General features: G+C 39.3%; 2 protein-coding genes across 4 annotated transcripts; both read right to left on the minus strand.

The window, feature by feature from the left end:
- Window positions 1-3,800: 3,800 nt before the first annotated feature.
- On the minus strand, window positions 3,801-5,944 carry LOC129767531 (activator of 90 kDa heat shock protein ATPase homolog 1). 3 transcript variants are annotated; one of them, XM_055768529.1, is made up of 4 exons: window positions 5,860-5,944; window positions 4,802-5,695; window positions 4,610-4,745; window positions 3,801-4,552 (listed from the first exon to the last, which is right to left on the minus strand). In XM_055768529.1, exons 2-4 carry the CDS (start codon window positions 5,566-5,568, stop codon window positions 4,418-4,420), a joined length of 1,038 nt encoding a protein of 345 aa, XP_055624504.1. In that variant the 5' UTR covers window positions 5,569-5,695; window positions 5,860-5,944; the 3' UTR covers window positions 3,801-4,417. The 3 variants fall into 3 exon arrangements, with proteins under 3 accessions (XP_055624504.1, XP_055624505.1, XP_055624503.1); XM_055768530.1 differs by having other exon boundaries at window positions 5,788-5,873; XM_055768528.1 differs by having other exon boundaries at window positions 5,793-5,867.
- A 7,633-nt stretch (window positions 5,945-13,577) lies between these two features.
- On the minus strand, window positions 13,578-14,653 carry LOC129768790 (pre-mRNA-splicing factor Syf2). Its single transcript, XM_055770673.1, has one exon. The coding sequence runs from the start codon at window positions 14,552-14,554 to the stop codon at window positions 13,823-13,825; it is 732 nt and encodes a 243-aa protein (XP_055626648.1). The 5' UTR covers window positions 14,555-14,653; the 3' UTR covers window positions 13,578-13,822.
- Window positions 14,654-17,131: the final 2,478 nt, after the last annotated feature.

Below are 17,131 nucleotides of genomic sequence, written 5' to 3' on the forward strand. Positions count from 1 at the left end.
CCCATCCAGGAGACCTCATTCAGTTGTACAAAACAACGATATTGTCAGTGTTAGAATATGGCAGTTTTTGCTTCCGATCAGCTGCCAGGATTCATATTCTCAAGCTGGAGAGAATACAATATCGTTGCTTGCGTATAGCAATGGGGTGTTTGCATTCGACACATACGATGAGTCTCGAAGTTTTGGCAGGAGTACCCCCGCTTACTCTTCGGTTCACAGAATTATCCTACAGATTTCTCATCCGTTGCAAGATCATGAATCCATTGGTGATTGATAACTTCGAAAATCTACTCCAACTGACTCCTCAGTCAAGTTTTATGTCTTTATACCATGAGTACCTTACCCACGACGTGCACCCTTCACCAGGCATCTCCAACCAAGTTTGCTTCCCATACTTTTGCAATTCCTCTGTCATTTTTGATCTGTCCATGCGACAAAAAATCCATGGAATACCAGATCACCTACGCTCCAATGTTATTCCGTCGATATTTTCGGAAAAATATGGGAAAGTTGGATCTGATAAAATGTTCTTTACTGACGGTTCATACATAAACGGGTCCACTGGCTTCGGCATCTTCAATGAAAATTCCAGTGCCTCTTTCAAACTCAAAGATCCTTGTTCCGTGTATGTCGCAGAAATGGGTGCGATCAGGGGTACCAAATGTACCGCACCACGACTGTATTCTGACGATTGTCACCATCATTGGCCCGTAACAGTCGTTAGATCAATCTATTAACGACAATCACACAGTGAAAATGTCGTGCGACATTTATATTTACTGTCGTGTGCTGTACACGGCTGCATTTCCATATGTGAGTATTTTGTTCATTCGCCTGCGACAGGCCTGGTTGCTAACTAGTCATGTTGTTTGTAGATTCGGAATGCAATCGTAAATGCATTGCTACTGTCGTGAATGATTTTTTTCCCTCGTGCTGATGATGTCGGGTGTCTTTGTATATATTATGCAACGTCGTTCGCTTACAAAAGTGTGTTCTTTATTCACCTGTATTTTATTCATTTTCTCATTCGCAAACTATAGATTGTAGGCTTTGAAACGGAAGATAATTTTCAGTTTCTGGTGAATTCTGCAGCATATTCCGAATTGTGAGTAGTGAGGAGTGTGAGCAACAGGGGAGAATCTGTTGAAAGAAATGCGAGAGGAAGTGTTGTGGGTGGAATTAGCGTAGATGAAAGTTTCGCGGGTGCAAATGCATGGCCAGATGAGAGTGAAGCTGGGGGTAGTGGAGCGGGTAGGAGCAACGATGGAGTGGATCGTTCGGATGGAGTTTCTAACCCGAACGGAAATCGAACTCGAAGCCCCCATGGCAAGCGCCACGCAAGCCACTAGGTCATGAGGACCATACATAATAAAAAATATGTCCTTTTTTAATTCTTTATTGAAGAGACTTTCAGCCTCCTGAGCTGGTTCGCCTCTAAAAAAAATTGTACTGAGCCTGTTTGAAATCCATCGGTTTTCGAACGTTTAAAGTTGGCTTCCTACTTGGAGGATAAACCTAAACATTCCCATCACTGAGTATTTCCCGATGTCATCAATATACATATTAACAAAGAAACTCTCGCCTAGAATCATTAAGGAATCCGTGCTTGTTTCTCCTATGAATTGCTGCTCATTTGTGTACCTATCTTGATTCGGCCATCCCAACAGTACATCATTCTCGATACAGCCGATCTAAAATTGAATCGGCTGTCTCTGTATATACGTAACTTGTGCTCACACCAAATCCCAGAGCGTACTGGTGAAAAAGCACAAACGCATAAAATAAAGGCTTGTCTTACGATCGCGATTTCTTGGTCATGACATTTTTTTTGCGACAGTCAAATTTGACAGTAACTCGGGTAAACCGATGATATTCATCGCATCGTGAGCAACTGTTACAGCGACAGAATTAATGGAGTAGCAGACACGAAAAAATGGAAAATTAACAGTACGTTTGGCTCACTACGATCGGGCCCGACAAATCAGACAAATTCGACGAAGCACCGACTGCTATAGCACAGGTTTATTTTATTCATTCGTGCTCTGTCGCTTGTATGCGAATGTAGCGCGCACACAGTGAGTCTCGATTTTATTTCATACCGACTGTAATGAAAATGCAGTACTTTTGGGACGCCTGGGTGCGATATACTATGCTCTAGGGATCATTGAAACACTGCCCATCGACCATTATTTTATTTTTTCAGACAGTCTCAGCTCAATAGAGGCAATCCGCTCAATGAAAGTTGATAAACGCTCATCTTATTTCCTAACAAGAATATAGATGTCTTATTGAGTGTTTTGGTCGAAAAATTATTCAAGATTACCTTAGCATGGGTTCCCTCTCATTGCTCGATTCCGGGGAATGAGAAAGCGGACTCGCTAGCTAAGGTGGGCGCTTCAGAAGGCACACTTTTTGAAAGGCAAATTGCCTATAATGAATTTTTTCACATTCCTCGTCAGGACACACTCGTTAGTTGGCAGAGAATGTGGAGTTAAGATGAGTTCGGTCGTTGGTTACACACGATTATCCCTAAGGTCTCGACGAGTGCATGGTTCAAAGGAATGAATGTAGGTCGTGATTTCATTCGCGTGATATCTCGGCTTATGTCCAATCACTACAACCTAAACGCGCATCTCTATCGCATTGGGCTCGCAGCAAACAATCTTTGTGATTGTGGCGATGGCTACCACGACATCGAGCATGTTGTCTGGTCGTGTATCCGGTTCCATGCTGCTCGCTCTCAGCTCTCTAGAGCACTGAGAGCAAAAGGCAGACAATCGGATATCCCCGTCCGGGATATCTTAGGTAGCCGGGATCCTGATCTTCTGCTTCATCTATACCTGTTCCTCAGAAACGCCGATGTCAGCGTTAAATGATGTTTCCTTCGTTGTGTCCCCGTTTCATATCCCTCCTATCCGATCGATAAACTTTTACTTAGTCGCGGCAATACATACACACACTCTTTACAGATGCACGGGCCAAAGGTTGTGCAGTCCACTGTTCATTCAACAAGAGCCAAAGGTTGTACCGCTCATGACAACTCTACACGAACTGATGATTGCGCCGGCTAGTGACCATTCTATCCTGGATTCCTCGAGTCGAGAAAGACGCACCACGCTAGATATGGGGTACAGACTAGGGAGCGTTGCTGATTAATGGTCAGCTGCATCCCAATAGGAAGTAGCCCGTGTCGGGCACACGTATAGAGCATCGAAGACTGCAACATACCAATTATGAGAACACTTGTAATACTAACCTCGAGCCAACCGCGAGTAATCGGTTACATATTACTAACATAGTTGTAAGACAAAAATTGTCAAAATATTGGACTTCCGGCCCCGTCAGGCTAACGCCACATGTGCCTTAATAAAAAATATATTTTGGGGAAAGAAAAAAAAAAGTACTCGACTGTCAGGTTCCTCGACGAGAAAGGAATGATAGAACAACGAATCCTTTCCAGACTGAGGACCGGTCACTGCTCGGTCTCACATGGATTCATACGGAGGACCTTTCTATCTACTCTGCGACCACTGCCAATTTCAAAACTCCATGGAATTAGCGGGAGTATACGAGATGTCTTGAGCGACGATTGAGTGAGAGTAGCAGCGCTTTTCTGCTACTTAAAATATGTCGAACTATTTTTTATGATTTAGTGTCAGAACAATGGATCATTCAAGAAGATCCTTGTTCCTTCCCCTCCACGATAAAAGGAATTCCAATCTTTGTTTTTGAGGCTTTAAATTTTGCAGGAATCAGTTAGGATTGAACATTTTCTTTCAACAAACACAAAAACGTATCCATTTATTTTCATCATTTATTCCAACCTATTTTCTCATTTCCAACTCAACTTCTTTAGACTCGATAATAGCGCCTTGGGTTGGGATGCTTTACCGATGCACTGTTTATCTCACTAAATAGGATTCAAATTATCGCCAATCACATAATCTTTACCCTAAATTTTTAGCTTAAGCATTGACATTTTGATAAACATTTCCGATACACAATATTAATAAATAAAATATAATCTACAGAATGCTGTTGTTGCGCTAATCCAATCGAAGTAAATGAATAAAATTGAACTAAACGTTACGGATGGAAAGGATGCGGTCGGTTTGGTAGAGGTACTGAATGTTTGCTCAAAAGTATCAGCGCCATTATTATGAACTGCGATCCGATTCGGAACTATTTTCCGTAATAACTTTTCCGTCGTCATAATGTCAACATTCGATCTTCAATATGCCTATCTTTCCTGATCAACATACATCGAAAAAGATAAGAATCATATTTTTCTGCAAACATAAACACAGTTTTTTCCCAATGCATATTTGTTTAGGTCACAAAGGGCAAGCGGACAAAAAAAATTACTGACGATTGCGCTGTGGAAATGTGATCCGGCTTATAATTGAAGTGCTTGCTATTAATACAGAAAACTTCCGAAACCGAATGCCGATCGAATACTATCCCAATAGTAACGGCTCCAGTTTGCCTTTGTGACTTCGAATTCCGCAGTCGGAATCAGCGTTTGGGTTAACTTCAATTCAGTGTGGTCATCCTGCGGAGAAGCATTACATCAATTATTTGGACTCAATTGATTAAATTATTATCTCACCTTTTGCTCCAACTGCATCACTACATTGGAATAATGTCCGGCAGGCCATTGCTTCAACCGCCACGTCTGAGAAATTTTCTTATTTGGAACAATCTCGTCAAACTTTCCGCTTACATTTCCACCGAAGTAAACAAATCTGGAAAAAAATCCATCTCTAGTAGCTGTTATATAAGAACTTCCTCACAAACTTACTCTCCACCCTTGAAAAGATCCAGCTTAACGTGACCCCGCGTGAACGCCGTCACCATATCCGTCCGCGTTAGCGCATCGTAAAGCTCATTTGCCTTACACTGGAACGTTTCTACCGTCTCCAGTGTTTTAACATCCAATTTACAGCCAACATTCTTAGGCTCACTAGCGACTGTCTGCAGTTCAATCTTTTGCTTATTGAACCCACTGGCGAAAACCGTTTCCTTGTCCGGTTTGATCGTTGGTGCGTCGTTGTGTTCCTCTCCCTTTTTCGGCAATATGAGACCCTTGGCGAAGTCCCGCTTCAGTTCCTTTACGTACAGCTCGAGCTGTTTCCGAAGTTTATCACGTCCCACATTGTACATGAACACTTTGAGCTTCTCTGAGGCGTCATTCGAACTGTCGATCGAAACGGTCAGCTCCACCTCATCAATATCGTTCTCCTCCGATAGATTCGGGATCACTACCTTGCCGGTCACCTCCTCGTCGAGGATTTCTCCCTTCCACTTGAGAACAATATTCCACTCATAGAAGAATATCAGTTTCCCCTTTCGATTATTCGCCGTCGCTTCACCCTCGAGCTTCTCGATCTCGACTACTTTGCACTCCTGGCCAGATCCACTGATTACAAAGTCCTGTAGCAGAGCTTTCAGTCTATCCTTCGACCATGGTGTGGCGTTTTTCTCTGTCCAGTGCCAGTTGTTAACGTTGGTAGCATCCGGTCGTTCCTCCACAATCCAGCGAGGATCACCTTCACCCCATTTGGCCATCTCTATTTGTTTTTCCTCTAATATATATGCGGAATGAACACACGGGGAAAACTTCCAGAAAACCTCTTGCTTTACTTTGAGGTTAATTCTCTAGTTTCTCTCAGAACTATTTAGTTTTCAAGCCGTTCTAAAAAGAGAACAATTTTATTCACGCTTGAAGCAAGAATGGTTATTGCAGAAAGATTATATGCCACTATATGCTGACTAGCTTAAACGTACTGTACCACAAATGAAAATCTTCTGTCCGCTCAAATGTTGCGATCGTCTGGCCAGGCGGATAGAAACACTTACCTCAAGGAATAATTCTAGACTATTCGGCAACTTTCGGGAGATCGATGGAACTGTCACACAAAAAGTAACAAACCAACAAACGAAGCATCGCGCACAACAAAGGTGACTTTTCTCTTCCCAGTGGTAAAAATATGAGAGGGATGTTGTATTTCTAGAGCTACATGTGAATAGGGCCTAACTGGAATGTGACAGTTTCGAGAATCATTACTATGAAATTTTAACTATCTTTTTCAAATCCAAATGAAATTTGAACTCTCTTTTTCAAATGTTGATAACAACAGCAACGTTGTTATCAACATCAACAGAAGCGCGAAAATATATTCTTCACTTATTGATACGACACTACGAAAAATCAACATTAACATTTCAAATTTTTGGAATGATCGACAACATTAATGTATAGCCCCTTTATACTTGTTGATTTCAGTTAAACCCTTTTTGTTTGATCTCTAGATCAACATGTCAAAAGGGTCTATCTTCTTTGATCGATTCTCTTCACCGACTTTCTCTTTCGATAACCACGGCCTTTCAGACAGATTTTGCTGCAGTTTTGCCATGTAGTTTGACAAACGAGGTCCCCTTTCAACTCCTTATCGTCGAACACATCAGGAAATCCTGTTACTGCTGAGTTATTAATGAAAGAGAATGTAGATGAAGAGAATCGATCAAAGAAGATAGACCTTTTCGACATGTTGATCTGGTAATGTTTGTGTTGTTTTGAGCAAGGCGCTTGTATAAATGTATAACAGGTGAAGCAACATCATCACTTTAAAGAGAAGGGGATTACGGTTTGTGGAGCGGGGGTTGTTTGTTTTGTTATTGCTAGGATACGGCATTTTTGCATTTTCACATGCGAGAGTAGTGGATGAACTGGATGGGAAGGAAATTCTACAAAATCATCCCTTCTTTTTCACATAAATTCGCGAAAGCCGAACATAGTAGGCATCGTTCGAATAAGCGTCGTAGCAGTTTGTAGAGAGCCGCCGGTAGCGTTCTGATGCTGTTTGTAAACAATACCGACAGCAATTCCAATATGACTGAAAGTGCATTTCATATGATTGTTTCACCTGGTATAGATAGAGGCGCCTGGGTTTAGAGCAAGGCACAACTTGCTAAAAGCACTCTTCAGCCATCTTGCTTTTACTTCAGCCATTTTGGAAGTCTACTGTGTTTTGTCTGTAAACAAAACTAAATACGCTAGTGCCGAAGCTCGCTTCTAATCAGTCTGTCTCTTTCACGCTTCAAGCAAATAATTCCCTTTCTGCTTTCTTCCGTACTGTTTTCATATACCGCTCCCCTAACCAACTTAGTGACAAAACGGCCACACCTTTGGATATACTTCTAGGCGACTTGGTTTTGAGTTAGATCCTCTTAGGTGTTCCCATACTAAACCTAATAAAGCAAAATACGGTGGATATAGACACCTCGCGCGATTGGGCTGTTTTGAAATCCCAAATCAAGTGAAAAACTCTGTTCAACGTTACGGAACTTGAGCAAAGTGACTTTATTGTCCTCAAATTACTTTCGGCAAGATATAAGTGACCCAAGCTCAATACATCGGGGCAGTCAATCAAGCTCAAAACTATTATGCAGTTTGAGTATCGCACAGCAAAATGACCACTTCGACGCGGGTTTGGATGAAGACGACGAGAACTGGCCGGTGGAATATTTGGATACTGAACCAGACGATGACGAGTAGTCAATTCAGAGGAGACTACCCACAACATACTGTCTCATCAACCTACATATTCAATACCTATCAATTGTTGATCCCAGCACATCAGATGTCATCAAACTTTATCCATATGTATCGATATATAAATCGATTTCTTGCGATCTCCGGCGAGCTTTGGATTTATCCCAAAGAAAGCATTGAGTGGGATTTTGGCACCGGTGGGTCTTGAAAACGTTGAGGTTGAGCATTCATAATTGCTAACAGTAGAAAGCCTGACCACATAAGAGATGTGGATGTCGGAAACATTTCTGCAATCCGGAGAAAGCCGTATATACAGCCTATTCGTCCGAAAGTTAGGTCCTTTTATTGAATGCATCCGTTTCATATTTTCTGTGTACTGTCTGTTTTTTCACAGACATCCGAAGATATAGTTTATCAAATTAAATCGTATCAGCCAAATCATCCCTATGGAGTGCAATCACGGACTCAAAAAAGGAATACAGATGACATTGGATAAATATATTTTCAATTCATGTTTATACATGTGCTAAATATGTTGTGTATGCACAAGTTAACAATATTCAGTATGCTCATAATCCAAGATTTCTCACATCGCTGGATATGAATGCTAGTACCCATCGGGCAAGCTTCCGATTTGAGAACCCTACAGGACATTCCAGTTCACTTTTATCAATATGGATTGTGTTGAAATATGTTTTTAACTAGAAAATGTTTCTTCCTATCGTTCAAGATGTTTTCCTCGCATTTTATACATGGACTGATGAATTATTAACAAAAAAAAGTGTTTGTCCACATCCATGTTCACGGAAACTCTAAACCTACCTTAAGCGTGGTTTAGAGTTCCCGTGAACGTGAACATGAACAGGTGGTGAAATGATACGATCATTTCACGATGAACTACATTGCGATCAAACAAATCAGAAAACTGTGGTAATTATAATGTTCTTGTTCACGTTCACATTAAAAGTTCGCCAGTAAACGTGAAGAAAATAAACCTCGAGCTTCAATAAAGTAATTTAGATAAAATATACAGTTGTTCACGGGACAATCTGAAGCAACAAAGTTTTTGGACCCGTGCAGAGATCCGATTGAATGAAATTGCATCCATATGGAAATTTTCACTGAAAACTTGAGAGTTGCTTGATACACCCTTTAACAGTTCACGGTGAAATAATTTTCAGAATGCCTTGGGACATTCGAACGTGAACATGAATGAGGAAACATTTTGACGTCTATATTAACCACTGTTTTCACGTTCACGTTCACCGAAGTCGGTGAACTATGGTGAGATCATCAACATCTCGATTCCACGGTGGAAATTCAGAATCGCTGTGAAATATTGAATTAATCCATGTTTATCAATCTTCTTCTTCTTCTTCAATGGCACTAACGTTCCTAGAGGAACTTCGCCGTCTCAGCGTAGTATTACTTGCGTCATTTTTTATTAGTACTTAGTTGAGATTTCTATGCCAAATAACACGCCTTGAATACATTCTGAATGGCAAGCTCTAGAATACGCGTGATCACAGTGCAAGTCGGAGGAAATTTCTTTGACGAAAAATTCCCCCGACCAGAACGGGAATCGAACCCGAACACCCGGCATGTTAGTTATGACGCTAACCACTCGGCCACGGGAGCACATGTTTATCAATATGAACTGTATTTAAATATGTTTTTGAACTAGAAAATGTTTCTTCCTATCGTTTCAAGATGTTTTCCTCGCGTTTTATATATGGACTGATGAATGATTAACAAAAAAAAAAGTGTTTGTTCGCGTTCACGTTCACGGGAACTCGAAACCTACCTTTAATGGTAACTACTTTTTTGCATCAGAAATCAAGTTTTCGTTCCTCTTTATATGGACGTAAAAATAAGATTGCGTGAGCGGGTAACAATTTCGTTCTTAGGTGGGTAGAAATGTGGATTGAAGTCAGTTGAATGAAGAGACAGATTTGTATTCATTAGTCCCAACAGTCAGAATAATGTTTTAGAGAATAACCACTGACTGGACTAGTTCGTCAGTCATCCTCGCTCTCAACGCTAGTCAATTCATTTTCTAGTCAATTCACTTTTTGTTGACGGCGACTGCCGAAGTAGTCCTAGTCGAAGCGAAGCTACTGAGAATAGAGACGGTCTTCATTTTTCACCTTCGAAGATTTCGGGCTCTGGATGCGGATGCTTCCAATGTTCAATCGCCAAAGTGATTTCGCCATAGAGGCCAACAAGCACGAAGCTCCACTATTAAGAAAGGAGGCGTGAACTCCAGAAGGTGATGAAGAAGGCCATATTGGAAAAGTAAGTGATGCTACGCTTCTGAACGATTTTTCAGTACATGAATACTTTGCGGTCTACCACAATCAAGCTATAATTGCTGATGTAGATGAAGATCATGTTGAAAACTATGCTACTCTAAAGTCGTGCAAAGAAAGCAATAATTCCGATAGTAATTTATATTTTTGTTCCTTGTAAATTTAAATACTGATCATTATTCTGATGTACAGGTCCATTTTCCCGACGTGCAGCCATCAATGATCCTGGTTCCAAGTCGTTAAGGTGAAGGTGGAAGCTAGCCACAAATGGCTGCTACAATGGCGCTCATTTCTTCATCTCCCTCCCTCACTCCTCGCCCGAAAATCAATAATTTTGCGAAACAGAGTGAAGAAAATAAAATAATAAGAAAATAGCTAGTGCTCTGAAAGTTAAATTTTCATTTTTCAGCCTTCGGCAATGGTTTTGTTTGTATTGGTGAAAGCATCGTTATTTTTTCGACACTGATGCCAGACAACATCATCGAAACAGCTATAAAATATAGCGTTCCATATCATGAAAATCAATAGAATTAAATTGTGTTGATATCAATACAACTATTATTTTTACGTTTAATGTGTCTATAATGTATATTTTAGCAACTTTAACATTGGGTAAGAAAATTGCCCAATGTTCATACATTTTACTTTAGTATTGAATTGTTATTTTTTTCAAATGTATTCAAAGACTCGTGTTGGAAGAATAGTCGCGAACGTCGCCAGAATTAACCGAATTCATTAACTTTATTACCGAGAGTAAATAACGTGTGTTATAAATTCCTATAGTAGGGTAGGTACAATAAGTTTTTGAATAAATCATCTTAATTTTAATCGACTTACTTTTAGTAATTTCACTCCTCTTCCACATATAAATCCGAATGTGTGTCGAATTTTCCTTATTTGCTCTATATCGTAAATTTATAAATTATATATTTTCTAAGAATTGTATAATAGTTTTAAGTTCAGATTCTCACCGATAAGATTATTTGTAGGTATAGCGTAATAGTAAGTAGTAATTTCTTCTTAGTTTCTATTTGTAGCTGTAACCTAATTTAAAGAGCATTAGGTCTTAATATAAGTTCAAATCAAATTCAACGTATACGTTACCTTATGGTTATCCTAGTATTTATAATATACTAGCTAACCCGGCAAACTTCGTCCCGCCCATTTACTTGATTAATTCTCGAGTAATGCAGAAATTTGTGTTTTATTTGTATGGCAGCCACCCCTAAGAGAGGGGGGGAGGGGTATCTAACCACCATAGAAACATTCATTGCACCCTAAAGTTTCCATATGCCTAATTTGGTTTAATTTGCTTGATTAATTCTCGGGTAATGCAAAAATTTGTGTTTCATTTGTACGGCAGCCCCCTCTAAGAGAAGGGGAAGGAGTATCTTAACACCATAGAAACATTTATTGCATCCTAAAACCTCCACATGCCAAATTTGGTTTCATTTGCTTGATTAATTCTCGAGTAATGCAGAAATTTGTGTTTCATTCGTATGGCAGCCCCCCCCCCCTTTTGAGTGGGGGAAGGACTATCTAACCATCATAGAAACATTTATTGCACCCTAAAACTTTCACATGCCAACTTTGGTTTCGTTTGATTGATTAATTTCCGAGTAATGCAAAAATTTGTGTTTCATTTGTATGGCAGCCCCCTCTAAGAGAGGGGGAAGGAGTATCTTATCACCATAGAAACATTTATTGCATCCTAAAACCTCCACATGCCAAATTTGGTTTCATTTGCTTGATTAATTCTCGAGTAACGCAGAAATTTGTGTTTCATTTGTATGGCAGCCCCTCCTTTGAGTGGGGGAAGGACTGTCTAACCATCATAGAAACATTTATTGCACCCTAAAACTTTCACATGCCAACTTTGGTTTCGTTTGCTTGGTTAATTTCCGAGTAATGCAGAAATTTGTGTTTCATTTGTATGGCAGCCCCCCCCCTTAGAGAGGGGGGAGGGGTCTCAAAATATCACGAAAACCTTCCCCGGCCCCAAAAACCCCTACATACCAATTTTCATGTCGATCGTTTCAGTAGTTTCCGAGTCTATAAGAATCAGACAGACAGACAGACATCACTCCATTTTTATATATATAGATAGATAGATAGATAGATAATAATCAGTCGAACTGAATCACTAGGTAATAAGGTACTAACTTTTAGGAAAAGTATTTTTAATTTAGAATAGAATCGTATATCTTAAGGCTCTTGCAAATGATCTTCTTTTGTCCCTCGCAGATAAATGAAAAATGCTGATCATCGTCCACTGACAGATCACGATTGCTACGTGATGGTCAAGCAGACCGGACGATCGACGAACGACGATCGATCAGTAAGCAGTTACATTGCTACTGTGTACCGTACGAGGGGATCGCCGAATCGACGGGCGTATTAACAACTCGTGTCAATGAAGCGCCACACAGTCTGATAAGTGAATTGATCTATTTACGTGTGCGTTGCTTTTCTCTCACAAACACTGTTACCCCATTATTACACGTGGGTTTACCTATACTACTACAATGGCTAGATTCCACCTTTACCTTAATGGAATCTCATACATTCTATCAAACGAACAGCTTTTCAAAAACGCATAGAAAACAGGAATCTAAAAGAAAAAGGTTTGGAATACAACCGCTACAATGGAGCCAAGGTTGCAGCACACAGCGTTAAGCAAGCATGTTCTTGTTCAAAGCTTCACTATAACGAAGAGTACCAGGAAGATAAACGGAAGCGGTATAAACTCAAAAACAAAACAAAATGTTATTAAAAAAACCTCAGCTTTCATGGAAAAACATAAAAAATATAGCGCTCTTGGTCTCGAAACCATGTAAACGATAAAAAACAAATACAATCTATAATTATAAAAACAAGGTTCAATTCCTTTAACAGTTGCAAAGAAGACTATCTCATTGGCTTCATTGTTTCATGTTGATCATGTAAATAGGTTCCGTGGTTCAAAAGTTTTGAATTTTTGAAAAAAGGCATTTTTGGAAAAGAGGAAAAAATTTCGGACCACACTTAAATTAGAAATGGGCCCCTAATCAGAAAATAAAAAAATACGGGTCTAATATATTGGGATAAGAGACAAAACTACCAATTCTAACGGAAATCTAGGATTCACTTTATCTGTTTGGCATGAAATGTGGGTATATATATATATATATATATATATATATATATATATATATATATATATATATATATATATATATATATACTTTTAACAGTCCCATTTTCAATTCTCGAAGTGTCATGTCGGGAAAACACGGTCATCTTGGCTCACGAGATCATATCGTGATGGATGTTTTGACTTCTATTCCTGTTCTGGAAGGAAATTTGAACAAATGATATTCTTCCGGTCTCACTGGTGCTAGCCACTATCTATTGAGGGTGCGACCTACACTTGATCAATTCTCTGAATTTTCTGAAATGAAAAATCTCAGAAAAGTAAAAGCATGTTCAGCTTCATTAACTAGGAACAAAGAAATGCGTACTCTCGAGATTGCCACCCAGAATACATTCAAAGCGTGTTTTCTGACATAGAAATTTTAACATAACACTTATTCAATTTTTTATTATTACAGTGATTTGTCTCGTGTTAAATCTGGTTTTCTTCGAAAAAAAACGATAACAGATCAGATAGTTTCGACAAAAGGCACAGCGCACAGCAGTTTGAAGCGACCAACACAGCAGGGAAACTTAGGAAATTACTTCATCAATATTGCCACGGAAATATGATTTATTATTTGTATTTTATTCATTCAATTCGGTTGCAACAATAAAATAATATTACCTTCTATTATATTTATATATTGCGGGAAAGGGATCGCAAGAAATGGGGAACTACTTTAATTGTTCAGGCTACTGCACCTTAAACATATTAATTTTCTCTGTACCACTGTTTTTGAGAATTACTTAATCTAAAGTAAATTACACTGATAAAAATACCCTCTTAAATAGCAGTTCCTCTTTCCAAATTCTGCTTGATTTCGGCTGTATGTTCCCCATAGAACCGTTCCAGCTTCTTGTTGAACCTTGCGTTTTTCTCATTGATGTAATCGATATCCGCATCATCATTGTGGGTTCTCCTGCGCGAGAACTTCTTCCTCTTATCGATCTGTTGCTCGAGATCCTTCACCATCTTATCAATCGCCCCTGGGGTATCATTATGCAATCCCTGCAACACCACATTCGGACCTCCGTAGAATGCGTCACCATACTTCTGCTTTTGCTCCTCGTATTTGACCAAATCCCGTGGTTCCATACCCTTTATCAGTCGCCCATACTGCCGCGCAGTTTGTGCTTCGTAATCCGAAAAACCTGGATCGGTGTTTTTCTTTTTCGCTCTCAACTTATCAAAACGGTCCGCTTCTGCTGCCGAAACCTTCAGCAATTTGACACGGTTGTAATCTAGTCCCCTGGCATCAGCTTCCACTTTGGCTTTGCTATCTTCGACTAGCCAATCAGCCTGTCGTTTACGAGATTCCCAATTGGCAGGTAACTTTTTTCGTTCATCTTCCGCTATCACTTCCTGGTGATTTGAGTTCCGAGCTTCGTTTCGCTGCGTATGAAGTTTCCTCAAGCGTTCCATCCTCTCGGCATGTTTTTCGGCAAAACTTTTCGACGCGGTCGAAGGTGCCGACATAGAGGAAGGTTTTCCCGCTGCTGAAGTAGTTGTTTCCATTCCGTTGATTTATTTTCCAAAGGAATACACCAAACGAATTGAAACAGGAATTTCCAATTTACAACGCAGTAAACAAAAACATTGATTTTCTGACACAACTAGAAAGTCCGAGAACGCAACCCACTTCAAGGTACGGAAGGTGAAACACTTCAACCACTGGGGCTTTTCGTCTTAACAAATTGGCTAAACATAAACGATAGAATAATGCGGTCGGGTGCAGAATTTATTTAAAGTAGTTTCGGGTATATAAAACATTTCTGCCATTTATTCAAAGCAGCTTCGGGTATATAAAAACAGTCTGCCTGTAAAGGCTGAAAGTGTGTGAAAACATACCAAAATTTATTTTCTACCTAAAGTATATGCACTTTTGGGGTATGTAAAGCCCTATTCTTTGTTCCGATGGGACAAAAATAGAGGCTTTTTGTGTTCCTCTTACTCAGAGATCATGAATATTTCTGCAATATGCTTACGAGTATAGTTGAAAAGATCCACATATCAAAATGGCAATTGATCTTCACTGTTGGTGTTTCCTATATAACCAGTAGCGATTGTATCACTGAAAATCCGACTGCTGACTATTTCTTCATCGGGACCTTTGTGACACTCGTGCACTACAGTGGAAGCTGGAACACTTAATTGCAATGGTATCAGATGTCGAATGGTTAAGTTTGTTTCTGAAAAAAAATTGAGAAAATAAAATTTATAACATATAAGAATAAGTTTAAACTACTCATACCTACCGGTTTTTAACTTTGTTATGTTCGTGAAGATGTTTTCGTTTGCGATTTCGATGAGATGAGTCCAGCTATAGTTTACCGAACATAGTAACATAGCATGGTAATCTATCGAGTAAGATACTTCCGGAGCTAAAACCATTTTTACGCTGTCGAAAAAAACAACTGAACCAGTGCAAGCAGGAGAGTAGGTGAAAAAATTCACAAGTAGAAATTCCGACGTTCCATTGCACATCAGAAAAAACGTCTCACCCACATCACATTTTCGGTCATCGTTCATATTTCATCGTCTCTGGTGGCACCATTATTCAATGCGACCTGCTTGGAGAGAACGTGTCACTCAATGGAATAGAGTCCGCTCCATTCGATCTGCTACATTTCCTTCGTTAATGTTTTCAGTTGTATCTATCCTTTGGGGTGATGCTCTTCGTTCGTAGATTTTTTGATTATATAAAACAACACAACGATTTTTTGAATCATCTGCATCGTTCGCACCTTCTTGCTGCTTTGTTGCCTTTGACGCAATATATCTTTAATTTTGTCCAGGTTTGGTTGAATTTGTCTCTGAGATCAAAATAAAAATACATCATTTGTATTTTATCAGTAAAAATAAAAACTATTTATACTCATACTCATATACTCATCGCATGCTATGACATACTGATCGCTTAAGATCGCGCGTTTTTTGATGTTCCATTCCACTCAATGGAATTGTGAGATATTTAATTCGATAATAAATTGTATTTTTCTCAAAAAAGCTTCAACCGAAAATCTAAATTGAAAGTACAGCAAATGAAACATTTTTCTTAGTGGCATTTGGTTACTTTTTCTCTCAACAACTCAATTTTTATTTTCGTTCTATGAGTTCGGTTGTGAAGATACTTATAGATAAATCGTGTGGCAACCATCACTTGCGTTCACTCGCGAAAAAACACTCCACAAACTGTTTCGTAGCATTGAAATCCGCATCGCATCGCGTTTACTATGTCAGGTTCGGGTGGTTTGCATTTGATTTCTGCATACGTGAACGAAAGAGCTTTCCTGCAAACGAACCCGCGCCCGCATCGCATCGAATCGCATTCACTATGTCCTCGGCCTAAAACGATAGGCAGTTTTGCCTGTTGGGAGTCCATAACCGCTCGGAAATATATGAAACTGGGCATTACTTCGTTCACAGTAAGAACCATACTGAATTGAATGTAAAATTAGATGGAATAGCTCATTTAGCTCATTGCTGAAATCTTAGAAATCATAGATATTTCATATTGAAAACTGTGAAAAGTTGTGAAGTTGTCTTGTTGTTTGTTGTATATTTTTAATTCCTAAAAAAGCGTCGTTAAAAGTATTTCTATTGGTAGCCACATACCACGTGGACAGAAAAAGCATGATTTTAGACACCCCCTCTCTCTCCATGGACAAGCGTGGACATTCCTTATACCCCTCCCCCTGTGGTCCACGTGGACATTCCTCCGGTTTTGAGGAAAAAATTCTATTTTTTTCGCTTGAATTTCATTTCAAGTTTGTTTCTATTTTCCTATTTTCTATTCCATATTTTATTGATAACAATTATAGCCTTACCAATGCTAACGAATTGTCTTGAAATATTCAATTTTTCAACATTGTCCGGGAGCTCATCATTTTCTTCCGAATTCTATTTACGTTATTTCCATATCCATTTTAAAATATCGATTGTGAACTTATTCTCAAGTATTTTTATTAAAGTTGGCTCGTTGTTTGATTTTTAAAAAAATTTGTTTGAAAACAGAGTTTTCTCGTCTAAAAATCAATGACTTTCGCTTTTACAGGTTCGGTAGTGCCTGATGGCTATAATAAACCTAGTGAA

Source organism: Toxorhynchites rutilus, chromosome 2 (genome assembly GCF_029784135.1).
Source record: "Toxorhynchites rutilus septentrionalis strain SRP chromosome 2, ASM2978413v1, whole genome shotgun sequence".
NCBI classification, from domain to species: domain Eukaryota; kingdom Metazoa; phylum Arthropoda; class Insecta; order Diptera; family Culicidae; genus Toxorhynchites; species Toxorhynchites rutilus.

Excerpts from the sequence above, each read along its gene's own strand:
- LOC129767531 (XM_055768529.1), bottom strand. The coding sequence starts at position 5,568 with ATGGCCAAATGGGGTGAAGGTGATCCTCGCTGGATTGTGGAGGAACGA. Across the intron at positions 4,746-4,801 it reads GATCTTTTCAAGGGTGGAGA|ATTTGTTTACTTCGGTGGAA; the intron begins GTAAGTTTGTGA and ends ATTTTTTTCCAG. Across the intron at positions 4,553-4,609 it reads TGATGCAGTTGGAGCAAAAG|GATGACCACACTGAATTGAA; the intron begins GTGAGATAATAA and ends GCTTCTCCGCAG.
- LOC129768790 (XM_055770673.1), bottom strand. The coding sequence starts at position 14,554 with ATGGAAACAACTACTTCAGCAGCGGGAAAACCTTCCTCTATGTCGGCA.